Source organism: Mercenaria mercenaria, chromosome 4, assembly GCF_021730395.1.
Source record: "Mercenaria mercenaria strain notata chromosome 4, MADL_Memer_1, whole genome shotgun sequence".
NCBI lineage: Eukaryota > Metazoa > Mollusca > Bivalvia > Venerida > Veneridae > Mercenaria > Mercenaria mercenaria.
The window spans coordinates 8,956,647-8,973,071 of NC_069364.1; the positions used below are offsets into that span (position 1 = coordinate 8,956,647).

Consider the following 16,425-nt stretch of genomic DNA (forward strand, 5'->3'; position numbering starts at 1 on the left):
TTTGTTTGTTTTGGGTTTAACGCCGTTTTTTAACAGTATTTCAGTCATGTAACGGCGGGCAGTGAACCTAACCAGTATTCCTGGATTCTGTACCAGTACAAATCTGTTCTCCGCAAGTAATGCCAAGTTCCCCACATGAATCAGAGGTGGAGGACTAATGATTTCAGACACAATGTCGTTTATCAAATAGTCACGGAGAACATACGCCCCGTCCGAGGATCGAACTCGCGACCCCGAATTCCGTAGACCAAAGCTCTTACCTAAACTGTTTACATATTATATTGATTTATGACCATTCTTCAGTTTCTCATACATCATTTGATTCATTTCATTGTAATTATTGAAAGTGTGTCTGTGGGGAGAGTGTCTGTCGTTCGGTCGGTCTGCCTATAATGAATAATTGGATGATGTAAGACTAAAAAGAGGAGCACATTTGATTTAACAGTTGTCAGTTGCCTGAAGCCTGCTCAACAGAAATACAAAAATATATTCACCCTTCACTAGAATGGTAAAAGTGAGGTTATTATAAAATGGAACATTATTCTCACAAAATCCACAAAATAGGATACTAGTTTAGCCAATAAATGTAAACGTTGTTAATCGAAATGCCCATAATTCCAAATAAAACAAGATAAAGTTTTGGTTCTTGGTCGACATTATAAGCAAATTTAAAAGCTTTTTTACAAGTATCAAAAAGAAGTAGAACAAAGGTTTAAAGGGCCACAATTATCAAAAATGCAGAAAAGTGTTACGGATAATTGCCTACATACATATAATTATTAACATTTGTGCAAAGTTGTTACAGTATTTTTTATGAAAATAACATGTACACAGAGCATTTTTCCCAAGAAATGCAAATACAATTGTTTTATAACAAAAAACAACATACGTCTTACAACAAATAAGATACCGTTATGATCTAATTACGATTAATGCGAGTTAAATTATACACATATTAAAGATTAAAAAGGCAATGATATCTTGGTATTCCACGCTTAATGATTATATTACCTTTTATAAGCTGACGTAAAACGGCTGCAAGCTTCTGTGGATCTGGCATTCTTGTCAGCTGGAGACGAGCCAATCAACATTGCACGTGCCCAGTGTTTTCACTCTGCTGTAACAGGATACGCCCCACTCATACGTGACCTTGATGAAAGTTGTGGATACAAGGAACTATTACAACTTTGTTCCCTTGTTTGGAAAGAACTTGAGACTGATCCAAAACTACCTGCAAAATTGGTAAGCAAAGGGCTTGGTTCGGTTAGTATTGGAAATGGCCCAATATTTTGCAGAAATTTAAAATACATTATTCAATTATTTGTGTGATGTATACTAGTAAAAAGTATTGAAACTCACACTGATGCATTTGTTGACATGTTTCCACGTATGGTAACCACGGCAACACTTTGCGAAAACACCCTCGATACGGAATTTAGCGTGATTTTTGGAAGTTTCCATCACTTAAAATAGAAATGTAAGTATGAGCACAGCTCTCGACAACCAAAATATTTATACAGAAGATTCTTTGATCTGTTTTTGTTGCCCAAGAAAAATCTTATGACTGTCGACAGCTGTGCCGGTGGTAAATATTATAAAAATTAGAGACGAGGGCGTTGGTCCGTGGTCAGAATGGTAGGAATTAAATTATCCATTAATTTTGTTCCAGAAAGAGTATTTACTAAAATCTACGCTTCAGTTGTAAAGAAATCTTTAAAAAAAATGATTGTCAGTTGTTGTCAGAACAATTTGTTATTTAATATATTGATAACGTAACACGTAAGCACAGATAGTGCTTGACTCCTTTTTCGTGTTGTCATTGCTATAATTTTTGTTGAATTGCTGTAATTAATAGAATTTGGGTGATTTGTGGCTGATTTGGGTTCATTATGTAGATGGCTGGGTCCCAGCTTCGCACATTATGTCATATACAAAAGTTAAAGGGAACCAGATATTTGATAGAGCAAGTACTCGTTGTAAAACGCTATGTTTAAATTTGGACCAATCAGAAACAAGTTCTAAAAATAGCACGTCTGCTGGGGTATAAATAGGTAGATGGATGACAGAGAGCTCATTCGGTATCCAGCGGTAGAAGAAGACACATCGAGTATTCAACTAATAATTTATCCCAGTACCTTGAGAAGGAGACTATTGCAGTTACCCTGTCAGGGCGGATAAATTATTAAAACGAAGACTTTGGAAGTTCTTAGACTAAAGAAGAGTAGCAGAATTTCGATAAGGTTACGAGCTATAGGGCCAGCGCATAGGAGTTTTACCTTAAAGGTAATTGAATGCTATAGACGATAGCATATATAGGCTGAGCATCGGGAAGCTGAGACAGAGACCCAGAGTTTGGTAATCTACTGAGATAGTAGGAGAGTTCCAGCTTATAGACGGTTCAGCATTATTGGCGAAGTACAGCCAAGGCATCGGGGATAATACCTATGGTAGTTGAATGCTTCATATGATAGCATATAAGCGCTGAGCATCCAGGAGTCAGGGCAATCTTATAGAGTTTGGTGGACAGAGGCCGAGCATCTATGCGATAGGACTCGTATGTTGTTGATTCAAAGACATTGTCTGACGGGAACTTCAACAAAAAGACCAGACAAGTATAGAGTCTCCAGCCTATAGGAGTTTGAGCTAAACATTTTTAATTGAAGATTGTTAATTTGAAACATTTCGTGATTTGCCTGATCCATGAAATTGTCTAGCTCATAACAGAAATCATTTACGAATCATTGGTACACGAATCATTTAGGCAATGTAGCCAGAGAAAAATTCTATATATGAGATATTTGGTCTCACCAGCTCTACGTTTTAACAAAGGACATTCTACATCGTTTGTCAGCTAGTCTAAGACATAGTCACCTTAGCGATTGGACCCAAACCATTGTTCAAGATACTAAAGGCGTAGGCACTTCCCTGGGTCATATAACCAGCATCCTGACAGTTGTTACGGTTCAAAGATTCTGTGCTGAACTGAATAAATAGCTATTTGTTTAGCATAAAAACGACCCGGTTAAATTCTACTTGGACACCGTTTCTGTGACGCAATGTAAACAAGTTGATATGTGTAACGTTATGTGTAATCGCTTGGGATTTTCATTCCTACGTGTATTCCTGGGAAGCATTGTGATATAAAAATGGAACAGTAAGTTTAAGAAGTAAGTGACAGGTTTTGATGATATATTTGTTTGTTTCAAATGGTCTTTTTTATGATATAAATGTACGAAACTGTAGCGAATCGTTAGCAGCCGACGCAAGTACACGTATGTAATTTCCACAATGACGTCATCCTTCAGAAAGAGACATAACAATGTATACTTGAATTGAAAATAAATGAAAAAGCAAGTATATCATAATAAAGACTAAAAGCGTTGTAAAAGGTGGAATAATTTACATCCGAAGACGGCTACTGTTTATTTTATATACTGTATATGTATATATTCATATCTAAATATCAATACACAGGTTGATTGGTATAATGGATAGCACTCTCGCTTGTCACGTCGTCGGCCCGAGTTCGAAACCGACTCGTGGATTATTTAAAACTATTTTTTTATTGTTTCTGTTACAATCTCTTTTTTTTATTTTACTCTAAAGAACTGAAATTAACATAATATGAAAAATATTAAATGTATGCATTATTCTTTCTTTGCAGAATGACGAAATATTACAACTGCATTGCTTGCAACAAATGAACCAAGCCTAAAGAAAGAAGAGTTATAAATTCCTCGGTCAGGAAATACTTACAATATAAGTTACTTATTACCAACATTTCAGAGACTGATATTATCTAAATTCCGTTAAGGGACTGCATAAAGAGGCCACACTTCTGGATAGTTCAACACCTTTAAAAACTCACCATTTTTAAAAAGATGTTACATGTCTCCGTTTTGATGCATTTGCAACAATGTACCAGTATTAAAACTTTACATAGCTAGGTTAACCCTTACCATCCTGGACACGGCAGATCTTGCCTATGCGGCCAGTGTAGATCATGGTCAGCCTGCACGTCCATACAGTCTGATCATGATCTGCACTGTTCACTATTCAACCAGTATCTTTTTGGTAGACACCCCTTTTAACAGTTAATGGCACTGTCCAAATTGAAAGATGGACAAGTTCATTATAGAAATTTAGCATGGTAAGGGTTAAACATTGTTTTTTTTTTTTTTTGACAATTGTTTACATTTTTCTTTACAAATGGCATTCTTTTTAAAGGGGGCAGTTCATTTAGAATATTTTAAGTATCTACGGGACAGAATGGTAAAATATATTAAACAGATAGGTTGTTTTTAAAGATATTGTTCCTTTTCTAAAAAATTCTGTGGTTTTGTGATACACAGCTAAACCTTACATGCACATCACAACTAATAAATGCTATTTTAGAAAGTTATCAGGTCATGTAAGAAAGTTGCAGTGTAATGTTAGAAAGTTGTTACTTATCATATTATGTTATAAAGTTAGAAAGTATTCATTCGTTTGCGCAAAACTTTGGTAGTACTTGATGGTATTAGACTTTGACCCTGACATTATCCATTTCTAGATAAGAACTACAGAAGTTATGGTGTTGCACAAAATATTCTCACGTACTGTATATGAAAATTGTCGACATGACTATGGCATATTTTTATGAGATTCGGATTTTATGCTATTTTATTAAAATGTTATTTAAATCTCAGTAGTTGTCATAGCAACAGACTTTGGTATGGCTCAATATATTTTGAATATATCTAATTGTGTATGTATTGAAATAAATAGTAGAATGTTTACATGTGATCTTCAGATACATGTTTAATAACATCTTAATGCTAGTGACTGTATCTGTGTAATATATAAGTGGGTGGGGTAATTCATAAGATCAGCTTTTTCTATTTTGCTCTGAAAAGGTAAATTTTGCAAATAACCTTAGGAGTTGTAATGAAAAAGACATATTTTTATAAAAAAATATTGCATGTGAATTGCTGTTTTGCCTAAATTAAAAATAATGGACAATAGAGTCTGTCTTGGTTGTATTTTTTTAAATACAGATGACGTTATACTACCATAACAATTTGAGTCATCTTTATGACATCATGCATGTTCCTAACCATAAAACTGTATTTATTATCTGAAATGCAATGCTTTGGAGGGTTCATATCCAAAGTTTTATCTATTTCTGAGGTTGGGCCGTTTTTGACCCTTAGTGAACCAAGCCCTTTTTCTAGGCATCCATTAATGTTTACTCTGATATTAAACAAGATGATATTTGATTGGCATACATTTAAAAGGTGCATAAGTGAATCCTGTAAAATATTCTTTTTATGGAACTTTCAAACACTATGTCTTTACGTGAAAGCAACCACTAATCGTTGGGAATATCATATGGTAATACGTTTGAAGATTTTTCAAGTTTGCTTTTCTAAATGATATTTTCTTATTAAACATTTGTATCGTGTCATAAATGATTATTTGATAAATAGATGGACTTAAATCGCCTGCTACAGTGGCTGAAAGCAACGATGGAACCGGATGTAACACAAATGATGCATGTTGAGGCCATCTGTGCTCGTGGTATATTCACTATTGGCAAAAATGCATGGAAGGATGATACCAGTTCACAGAACATTGGTGAAACATCTATGGTATAACTGTATGCTGTCAATTTCCAATCAAACTTGTGTAATTAATATTCATTGATGCAGACCAAACACATTCAGTGTAGCGTGTAAGGCATTTAATACAAACGTATGTTGTATCTACTATTTTGTGTAAGACAAACATCCACCAGTGCTTCAAAATCACATTGGTTGTAGAATTGTTCAACTCGGGTACGGAAGGTGAATGGTTCTATCCATGCCAGGAGTGGTATTTAGGGTCTTTCGCAACCATCACAATCTCGAAAAGCCACCGTATGCTTAAATTGTGTCAGTCTTACCCTAAACATAAAAAGACAAACAAACAAAATGTATCATTGATATGCGTAATTATCCTTTGAATAATGTCTAAGCTGGAATAAGTACAATGCTTTTTGGAAGTCCATTCTACAGATAGAGCAGAACTCCAATTTAAACATGTCGACACAGTTCCACTTTTTATACTTTTAGGTATTATCATTATTTTGCTTTCAAAATGAAGTAAGCGTGTTTTATAGTGTCTAAAATTGCACTGAAATGACCACTAGAGATAACTAATTTTCGAAATCGGACGTTTACACATGCACATGAGATCAAAAATCTATGTCGGCGATCTAGGGTTAAATTAAATTGCATGGTACTTAAATTTAAATATCTGGACAATTACTAAACTGTTATGCTCAAATGGTTAGTTAATGATATATATCTTGAACAAAACGTCCCCTTTTTCAATATGTGTCAATCATTTGTATATTGACCACGTACCTTTTGTGTCGGCAATTTGGACAACAGATACATTACAACATCTATTTACCTCAAATACTCGGGTGTGTAATGCATGTTCCGGAACAACTATTGACAGTTTGAATTTTAATGATATGATTATCAAAATAATATTTATTTATTAACGAAAAAAACATATTGTAGAAAATAAAATAAGATGATGTTCAACTGCCACCGTGTTTCAATTTCTTTTTAACAGATACGTTACGAAGTGTTTAATTCAACATACATTTATATTGCATTTATCTAGAAATGTTACTGGACAGTGTTGTAGAACACGTGTTTAACTTTGTATCCGAGTTAAAGTATTTAACTTTTAGTTCAGATATCATATTTTTCACTTATGGAAACGTATTAAAAACATATACGTTACAAACAACAGATACGTTATACGACTGTGCTATAAATGTGTAAAAATGTTTAAATTGTTTGAATAATCATCACCTTAACTTAAAGTTTTAGAAAAAAAGTTGATTACGGTTTTATTATTGATATCTGGAGGTAATAAGACATCATAAATAACGAATAAAACAGATACGTTACAATTTCTATTTTTATGTTAGATGTTCAAATTACGGTTTTTTTTAATATATAAAACATATACATTTTGGGTTATGTTTCTTTATTTTCAAATAGAATCATATCAAAATGTATGAAATATAAAGCAAATGTAACGCCAAATAATCAATTTAAAAATGCGACAGATACGTTTACACGAAATGGGTTGACTATTTTCTCCAAAAAGACTGTATTTTCGGATATATCTAAGAACCAACAGTTATATTGTACATATAGTATGTTTCCCTCATCAATTCAATTCAAGTGCGTTAATCTACATAATGATATAGATCTTATTTCATAATCCAGTATGAAGTGCGTTTTATGTCAATTGATATTTGTGTAAATTAAATTATTTTTTCCATACATTTTGATTTATTTTATCAATCATGATACATAAATAACTTCATTTCTTATCAAACTATAAAGAGTATTTAATCTGAACTGGTAAATAACGGACACAAATATTGTTATATGCTATATTAAAATAGTTTTTTGAATGAAAATTCGCAGTGTAACATATCTGTCGCTGATTTACAGCTATCTTTGCAAAATCAATGAAATAACGAAAAATTGTCGATAGTTAACTAAAATATTTAATTTGTGTACTCCAAAGGCATGAAACAACTAAATAAAAACAAATCTGATTATATTTGGGAACATCAGATGTGGGGACATTTTTACTGTCCAAGTTGCTCCTCTATCTGAAGCCTAAAATAAGACCGTTTGGAAACAGAATGCAACGAAGCAAAACAATAGCAGGTTTTGATCATGAGCCTGTTCTTGAGAGGTAAAGGAACACTATTCAACACCTCTGATGCGTATTAGCACCGGCTTAACGGCTTAAGCGCAACATTATTCTTTTCTCGTACATAATGATTAAATTGATTCTAAAATCCCAAAGTATCACATACTATTATATCAATACTGAGTCTTGGATATATTATCTTTAGTACTGGGAGACATTTCATGGCCGCTTCATGGCACTTAAAAGAATACCATTGTGATTTTGTTTGTTAATTGGTTTTTAGCTCACCTGAGCACGAAGTGGTCAAAGGTGAGCTTTTGTGATCGCCCTGTGTCCGTCGTCCGTCCGTCGTCAGTCGTCCGTCCGTCCGTCCGTTGTCGTCAACAATTTGACTTTTAACACTCTAGAGGTTACAATTTTAGCCCAATCTTAATGAAACTTGGTCAGAATATTACTCTCAATCAAATCTTGGACGAGTTTGATATTGGGTCATCTGGGGTCAAAATCTAGGTCACTAGGTCAAATCAAAGGAAAAGCTTGTTAACACTCTAGAGGTCACAATTTTGGCCCAATCTTAATGAAACTTGGTCAGAATATTACCCTTAATAAAATCTTGGACGAGTTTGAAATTTGGTCATCTGAGATCAAAAACTAGGTCACCAGGTTAAATCAAAGGAAAAGCTTGTTAACATTCTAGAGGTCACAATTTTGGACCAATCTTAATGAAACTTGGTCAGAATGTTACACTCAATCAAATCTTGGACGAGTTTGATATTGGGTCATGTGGGGTCAAAAACTAGGTCAACAGGTCAAATCAAAGGAAAACCTTGTTAACACTGTAGAGGCCACATTTATGATTGTATCTTCATGAAACCTGGTGAGAATGATAATCTTGATGATCTCAAGGTCCAGTTTGAATCTGGTTTATATAGAGTCAAAAACTAGGTCACCAGGTTAAACCAAATGAAAAGCTAGTTAACACTGTAGAGGCCACACGTATGACCTTATCATAATGAAACTAAGTCAGAATGTTGATCTTGATGATATGTAGTTTATATTCAGATCTAGGTCAGGTGGGGTCAAAAATCTAGGTCACCGGGTCAGATCAAAGGAAAAGCTTGTTTACAGTCTAGAGGCCACATTTATGACTTTATCTTAATGAAACTTGGTCAGAATGTTAATCTTGATGATCTCAAGGTCCAGTTGAATCTGGGTCATATAGGGTCAAAAGCTGGGTCACCAGGTCAAATCAAAGGAAAAGCTAGTTAACACTGTAGAGGCCACATATATGACCATATCTTAATGAAACTAAGTCAGAATGTTAACCTTGATGATCTATAGTTCATGTTCAAATCTAGGTGAGGTGGGATAAAAAACTAGGTCACTAGGTCAAATCAAAGGAAAAGCTTGTTAACACTCTAAAGGCCACATTTATGACTGTATCTTCATGAAACTTGGTCAGAATGTTAATCTTGATGATCTTTAGGTCAAGTTTGTATCTGGGTCATGTGGGTTAAAAAAACTAGGTCACCTGGTCAAATCAAAGGAAAAGCTAGTTAACACTTTAGAGGCCAAATTTATAACCATATCTTAATGAAACATGGTCAGAATGTTACTCTTGATGATCTTTAGGTCATTAGATCAGGTGAGCAATACAGGGCCTTCATGGCCCTCTTGTTTTATCAAGCACAGGTTTCATCAGTATATAAGTTGTATAAAAGTTCAAACTATTAGAAAACAGTGTCTCTGGATTCTGTACCAGTACTAACATTCTCTCCACATTCAAGTAATCAACATCATTTCCTCACGAATCAGAGTTGGAGGACTGAGCTCAAGGGATTGAAACTCTTATAATTAGTGAAGTTAGAAAGTATGATATGTCGGTACTCCGACAGGCAAATGTATCATTTACAATACCATATCATTCATCGGGTAAGAAAAAGATCAAATAATAATATTGGGAAATCGCTTGAGTAATGAATATTTGATTAGATAGACGAATATGACCAAACTGCCTTCATAGCCTTAAAACAAACTTCTTAAACGACTTTTCATAACAACTGGTGCTTATCTTATATAGCATGTACTGGCAGACATACTGAAGTTGTCAGTACCAGAGCAGACAGACAACAGAGAATTGAAGAACTGGACGTTTTCAGAGATACAGTCCTTGCAACGCAATTTAGGCAAACTTGAAAAATACACTGAAAATGCTGTCAGATTTAGAATGGCAAGTTTAATTTGTGTTTAAGTTGTATACATGTATATACCTTTTAGGAGTTTTGGTTTCAATTGCTGAATTCCATGATTACTTTTTTTCAAAGGCGGCGCTCCTGTATCAACATTATCTTGTCCGAACTTTTGATATGATGAATCGTTTGTTTGAATGTTCATCTTGACCAGAGCCAACAATATACAAAATCTTTTAAAGTTAGTCCCAATGATTCCACTCGACCCTTATGAGAGAATCCGCCTGAGCTGAACAGAAAAATATGGAAACATCTTGAATCGTCAACAGATATAGTTTATATCAGTCTTGCATTGTCACCTCTCAAATGGGTTCAAACGCCTTGTAGAGGTCACCAGTACTGAAGGCAGAATACAAAACATTTAAAAGACAATCTTAGAACTAAATTCAACTGTACACCTAGTCATTTGATTTAGCTGACAACTGCCTTTCATATCAAAGATTTGTCTGCCATATTTTGCATGATTCAATAAATCTAAACTGTCATAAGTTAAAGCGTTTTTCTTTGAACGTGCAAATTACGATGTTTATAACTTCTTATTATTAAATCAAATATCAAATCCTTTAAGGTTGTATTCCCTATCTTTTAAATTTTTGTGAACCTAACATAAATGCTAAATGTTTTAACAGATAGTTGATGGTTTCACCAGAATGGGAATAATATATACAAAGCTGTGTACCGCTGGATGTTTTCTGTTCAAAAACTGGACTGCAAGATTTCACTGTGACCCTGACCTTAACAAAGGAGTGTGTGTAGTTTTACAGTTTGGTTTCGAGAATGTAGACCAACAGCTACAGGTTTTTATTTTATTTAACTACCATAATAACTTATGCCAAATTTACTTATAATAGATTTTTGGCTAGGGGACATAGCTAAATATACTCCTCTTACATATGACACATTAGACAATAAAAAGACTTTTACAAAGTTAGTCAGAAGTCTACATAGTATATGTTTTTCTTTTAACATTACTGAAGTTACATGTGGCCAATTTAGCGATTAAGCAATGGCCATGCCAAATGTGCTTTTACGTTGCAGTATTTAGTTTGCCATTAGTTCGATTATATAAAAGATGCTTAGCTTACATTGTACCAGAGTATTTGTATACGTCATCGTAATATGTTTTACGTGGCCTTTTATGGCCGCGAAATATGATTTTAACAGACTTTAATTCAGAAACTGGTGTGATTAGTGATCAAATGTTATTTAGCAGAGGGCCTCAATGTCTAGGCCTTAGTACTATTTAGTTCGTGTTGTAAAGCATAAATATAGTGTAGACGTCAATTATTGGCTTCGTTGTCTTCTTGGACCGCGTTTATGTTTGAACTTATTACATGTAAGGAAGCTGTACTGGCTTGCGAAAGGTCAATCGTTCTGCCCAGTTGCTCATTTAAACCTCAAATAATGACAAGACGGGGGCAGTAAAATCTCTTATTTATCATTTCTTCAGGGAAGAATGACAAAGACTGGAGACATACTCGACATGATTTTAGATATAGCCAAGTTTATGGAGGTTTGTTTTGCTGAATGGCTGCTGTACATCAAGGAAGCACGTAGGCGTTGTTCGGAATTGAACCATTTCACTAACGACCAGCTGTTTATCCTACAGAAAGAGCTTGGGAAAGTTGGAACAGACTCTGAACCATCAGAGCTTGTCTATCCAATGTTGTCTTTCTTGAAAGACAATTGCTCCCCAGGTTCGTTATATATAATTATAAATTACATTTTAAAACATTTGAATTGTATGCACGAGTACGTTATATTGCAATTTTAGTAATCATCTTAATGGATTCAGTGTTGTCATATTCATTCTCTTTTGGGATCATGTATTTCATTCCATTTGTATATTAGAATTCTTCTCAAGTCGGTATATGTAGGTTTGCTAGTAGATGCGAATCTTATTACATATCATGAACAGACTTCAAGTCTGCAATTATATTGCTTGGTTGTAATGAATGCTTCCAAATTAACTTTTTATATTTTATCATCAGATAGTTCTTAGTCTCATATTTGAAAAGCAAAATTGCAGAAATATGTATGAAGTCTTTTTTTTCCAAGATCCCGCACCTCTGTTTGTATAGCAGTTCAAATATGTCTAGTGCCGGAATCGTTTTCATTCTTATTTACATCTTTGTTTGTTTTGTTTTGTTAGGTGACTTATTGGAAGCAATGGCAGATGCTCAAAAAACTTTAAATATTCCTTTAACTAACAGAGCAATAGAGGAAGTCGATCCAGAGGATACCAGAGCTGGTTATTTGAGTTTTGTTCTACTATCTGTGATCTATTGTTAACATATATATACATCAGTTTGATGTTTCCATAAATAATGCTTAACATATAAATTGAAATATGGCAATAACTATGAATCGATATGGTGTTTGGTTAAATTTGTAAACCCGTTTCAAACATGAACAATTGTATTTCAAATGTGCATCATTTCCGTCATATATTATAATGTTAAGACATTTTATTGAGCCAGGTTCAGTCTGGAGTATGGATCATGAAAAAGAGGTAATGGATAATTACAAACCACTGACTCAATCCGATGAGCAAATTAAAAAGCAACCTCAACAAGTGGATATTCATACTCTGATAACAACTCTCATAACAAAATTGAGAAAGGAAAGGTACACAGTTTGTTTTTACAAAACAAATTTACAGTATCTTGGCATTTTAGTTACATTTGTTAGACCTTTGTTTATACGCGATACCTTAGCTTAAAAGTTTCTAAGGTCGTTGCCGAGGTCATAATAAATGTGTATGAATGAAACTGACTTAAAGAAAGTACATTGTATTTACTTTTAATGTTGATTGTTTTCAATACGCATAAGTTGTAACTTTTGTGTTATATTTATTTTAGTTCTGTCGGTTCAGGACCACTGATTCAAAATCTCAACGCCTTGTGGAGAGACTTTCTTCAAGCTCTGTCCTTCAGCTTTCGAGACTGCCTTAGTTTAAAGCACATTGCAATCATCTTGAGTATCTTAGAAAAGAAAAGTAAGATTATAGAAGTGGAAGTGATCTTCATATTGATATTATCCTTCAAACATGTTACTCGTAATAAATCGATAAAATCACAAAAGGCTTAAGTAGAATTTGACAAAGACTTTGTTGCTTTCCTATGCATAAGAATGTTATTTTCTAACAATAGGTGATCTCACTTCACCCTCATTTAAGGAGAATGAAATACTAATCATTAATCAAAGTTTCAAACGATGAAGGTCGCGATCTGGTAACGTCTAGCTCTGTGTTATGTTGATACTTGTCAATAGTGTTCACTATCTAATGCATTAACTAGTCTTTTTTTAAATGGTACAATCACGTGTCAGCGTTTGCACGAGCACACAGTTTTGACATAACTTTAAAAATAACTGAGTTAGCGGTAGTTCCGATCTTTGTACACCTTTTTAACATTATAAGGTGTGAAAGTCTACCGGCCAGGAACAATTCGTCTCACGTTTTAATTCGAAACGCATTGGTATTTCCTGCATCCATTTTGCATTTTGTACACTTATATGCCACCATTAAGTTAATAAGTAGGTCCACGGCGTTATCACTTTCGTACGTAGAGAAAATGATACGTATTTTCAATTATTTTTATGAAAGTCTTGGTTTCATGACTTCTATCAGATCTTAAGCTTTTCAGTGGTAGATGTGTAAAAGTGCAATAATCTTGTTTTTTATATTTCCTTCTACTTATTTGCCTTTTTGTATTCAGGAAATTAGTACTTCAGTAAAGGGTTTTTAAGGTTAACTTGGCTTGCCAACTAAATTTGGTCATTATGGCCAAGAACTATTATTTCAGTGCATTATGAAGATCTGGTGACATTTTTAACAATAAGCGTCATTACACATAATCGCTTCCGTCAAACTGAAACGGAAAATGTACATTTCACTCGATGATCGGCATGCCGACATTACGATCCATGGTACTGTGTAAGTGACCGGATCTGGGATATAGAAATGTTTGTAGCTTTTGCGAATTAGAAATATTTACAAAATTAAAACCACACATATTTTAAGGCCAAATTAAAAGATACATATACTGTCAAATCTGTATTAAGCAGCCTGACAAGGAAGTTAAACAATCCTACTGCGCAAAGCAGGTGGCTGAAGTTAGAGGAAAAGTTAGCTGTCTGGCTGTTTAAGACAACCGACTGCTTAATACATGTGGTCGCCAAGGTTCACCTATATGTATGATCTACAAAGCAAGCTTCTATGATACAAGATTAAAAATGACTAAATAAATGAAAGTGTGTAGCATGAGTAAATGTTGAGTTCTGCTCAACCTGGGGCTAGAGGGCGTGGACGGCAGCATGCGTTTCCACTACCGTCCATGAACAGGCTCAATCAAACCAAGCCTGCAACATTTTCGTTTTTGTCGTGTTGAGCGACCTGTGAAGTTTCCACTTTTCTCTATTTTATTATCACAGCAGCGTTGTTTGTGCCGTGTGGCGGCCGTAAAATGTCTCCCCGTACATTCAAACAGGGCTGTTATATTTCGGTCTTCTCAGATCGTTCAGCACGACTTTTATGTCGTGTTATTGGTACTGTTTAGTTTCTCAACATGACCATTTCGGCCTGGGTGGTTCCAATACTCCAGCTTTCATAGCCTTGGGTATTGTTTAATCACCCCTTGGATATGGTGCCTGCTTTTTAATTTTGTCTTTTGACAGTTCCTGTGATACGCAGGCTCCATAACCTCAGATCCCCTTCCTAAATTCCAGTTTGTTTAATTCTGCCCATTGTTTTCTCGTTTGGGGCAAACCCTTTACTTTATCTGGGGACCAAACGCCGCTCTTCATGGAATTACACGCCTCAACACGTGTATCACGAAGGTTCCATGTTCACCGCCGTTTGAATACATCTGCGGATGTCTCTAAATTGCTTTTTGTGCTTTTAGCATGTGTAAATGTTGAGTTCTGCTCAACCTGAGGCTAAAGGGCGTGGACGGTAGCATGCGTTTCCACTACCGTCCATGAACAGGCTCAATCAAACCGAGCCTGCGACATTTTCGTTTTTGTCGTGTTGAGCGACTTGTGAAGTTTCCACTTTTCTCTATTTTATTATCACAGCAGCGTTGTTTGTGCCGTGTGGCGGCCGTAAAAAGTCTCCCCGTACATTCAGTCAGGGCTGTTATATTTCGATCTTCTCAGAACGTTCAGCACGACTTTTATGTTGTGTTATTGGTACTGTTTAGTTTCTCAACATGACCATTTCGGCCTGGGTGGTTCCAATACTCCCGCTTTCATAGCCTTGGGTATTGTTTAATCACCTTTTGGATATTGGTGCCTGCTTTTTACTTTTGTCTTTTGACTGTTCCAGTGATGCGCAGGCTCCATAACCTCAGATCCCCTTCCTAAATTCCAGTTTGTTTAGTTCTGCGAATTGTTTTCTCGTTTGGGGCAAACCCTTTACTTGATCTGGGGACCAAACGCCGCTCTTCATGGAATTACACGCCTCAACACGTGTATCATTGAAGGTTCCATGTTCACCGCCGTTTAATTACATCTGCGGATGTTCCTAAATTGCTTTTTGTACTTTAATCATGTGTAAATGTTGAGTTCTGCTCAACCCGGGGCTAGAGGGCGTGGACGGTAGCATGCATTTCCACTACCGTCCATGAACAGGCTCAATCAAACCTGGCCTGCAACATTTTCGTTTTTGTCGTGTTGAGTGACCTGTGAAGTTTCCACTTTTCTCTATTTCCATATGTTTTATAATTTGTATTTAATTAGCGTCTTTATTCTCTTTTTATTTAGACACTACATATATCAATCGATCTCTACATACAGTATTCAAAGAAGATCAACCAAACCTAGTGATTTGTGAAGATGGTAAGATTTATATTTCACGCTTAATTATTGTTTTGCTTATCTTAAGGATGGATAAGAGATGGTTTTAGATGAATAGCTGTGTAAGGAACTATCAAATTTGCTTCTAATAGCATATACATTGGCTTTACAGGTTGTATTTTGTAAAGAACATCAAACATCTTGTCCTCTGTGTTGTAATAATTTTCTGCCATACTTAGCTAGATAATCAGAAAAAATATGTAGAACACATATTAAAATATATGTATTAAGAAATACATGAATTAAATACGAAATATACAATGGGCAGTAGAAGAACGTATAACACATTTACTGGAAAGGAGCAAAATGTAGCAATGACTTTTTTGCTTTCAGATCAAAATGTATTATTTTCGTTTTTGATATTTCTAGAAAGCGTTTTCATTACTGCGTTGACTGTTTATATGGCGGACAAAGATCAGCCCCTACCACAACCCGATGAAGTACTTACATGTACAAAGGAAACGAAAACGGATGAGGTACCAATTTTTTTAACTGTTATTGTTAATAGATAACTGTATCAAAAATATTATGTCATTTGACAGACTTGCAACATTTTAAATATTCAATCAGGGGTATGATCTAAATGGCATAATGGTATGCTTCATGATAT

General features: G+C 34.9%; 1 protein-coding gene across 1 annotated transcript in view; it reads left to right on the forward strand.

Moving 5' to 3' along the window:
- The window catches only part of LOC128556119 (E3 ubiquitin-protein ligase rnf213-alpha-like), a 51,155-nt gene that overhangs the window by 12,197 nt on the left and 22,533 nt on the right, over positions 1-16,425 (forward strand). Inside the window, exons 5-14 of the mRNA XM_053540040.1 lie at positions 1,022-1,242; positions 5,469-5,630; positions 9,791-9,940; positions 10,589-10,756; positions 11,410-11,656; positions 12,112-12,210; positions 12,440-12,587; positions 12,821-12,957; positions 15,723-15,797; positions 16,185-16,291. Of these exons, the coding sequence (XP_053396015.1) occupies positions 1,022-1,242; positions 5,469-5,630; positions 9,791-9,940; positions 10,589-10,756; positions 11,410-11,656; positions 12,112-12,210; positions 12,440-12,587; positions 12,821-12,957; positions 15,723-15,797; positions 16,185-16,291 (1,514 nt within the window). The remainder of the gene's footprint in view (positions 1-1,021; positions 1,243-5,468; positions 5,631-9,790; positions 9,941-10,588; positions 10,757-11,409; positions 11,657-12,111; positions 12,211-12,439; positions 12,588-12,820; positions 12,958-15,722; positions 15,798-16,184; positions 16,292-16,425) is intronic.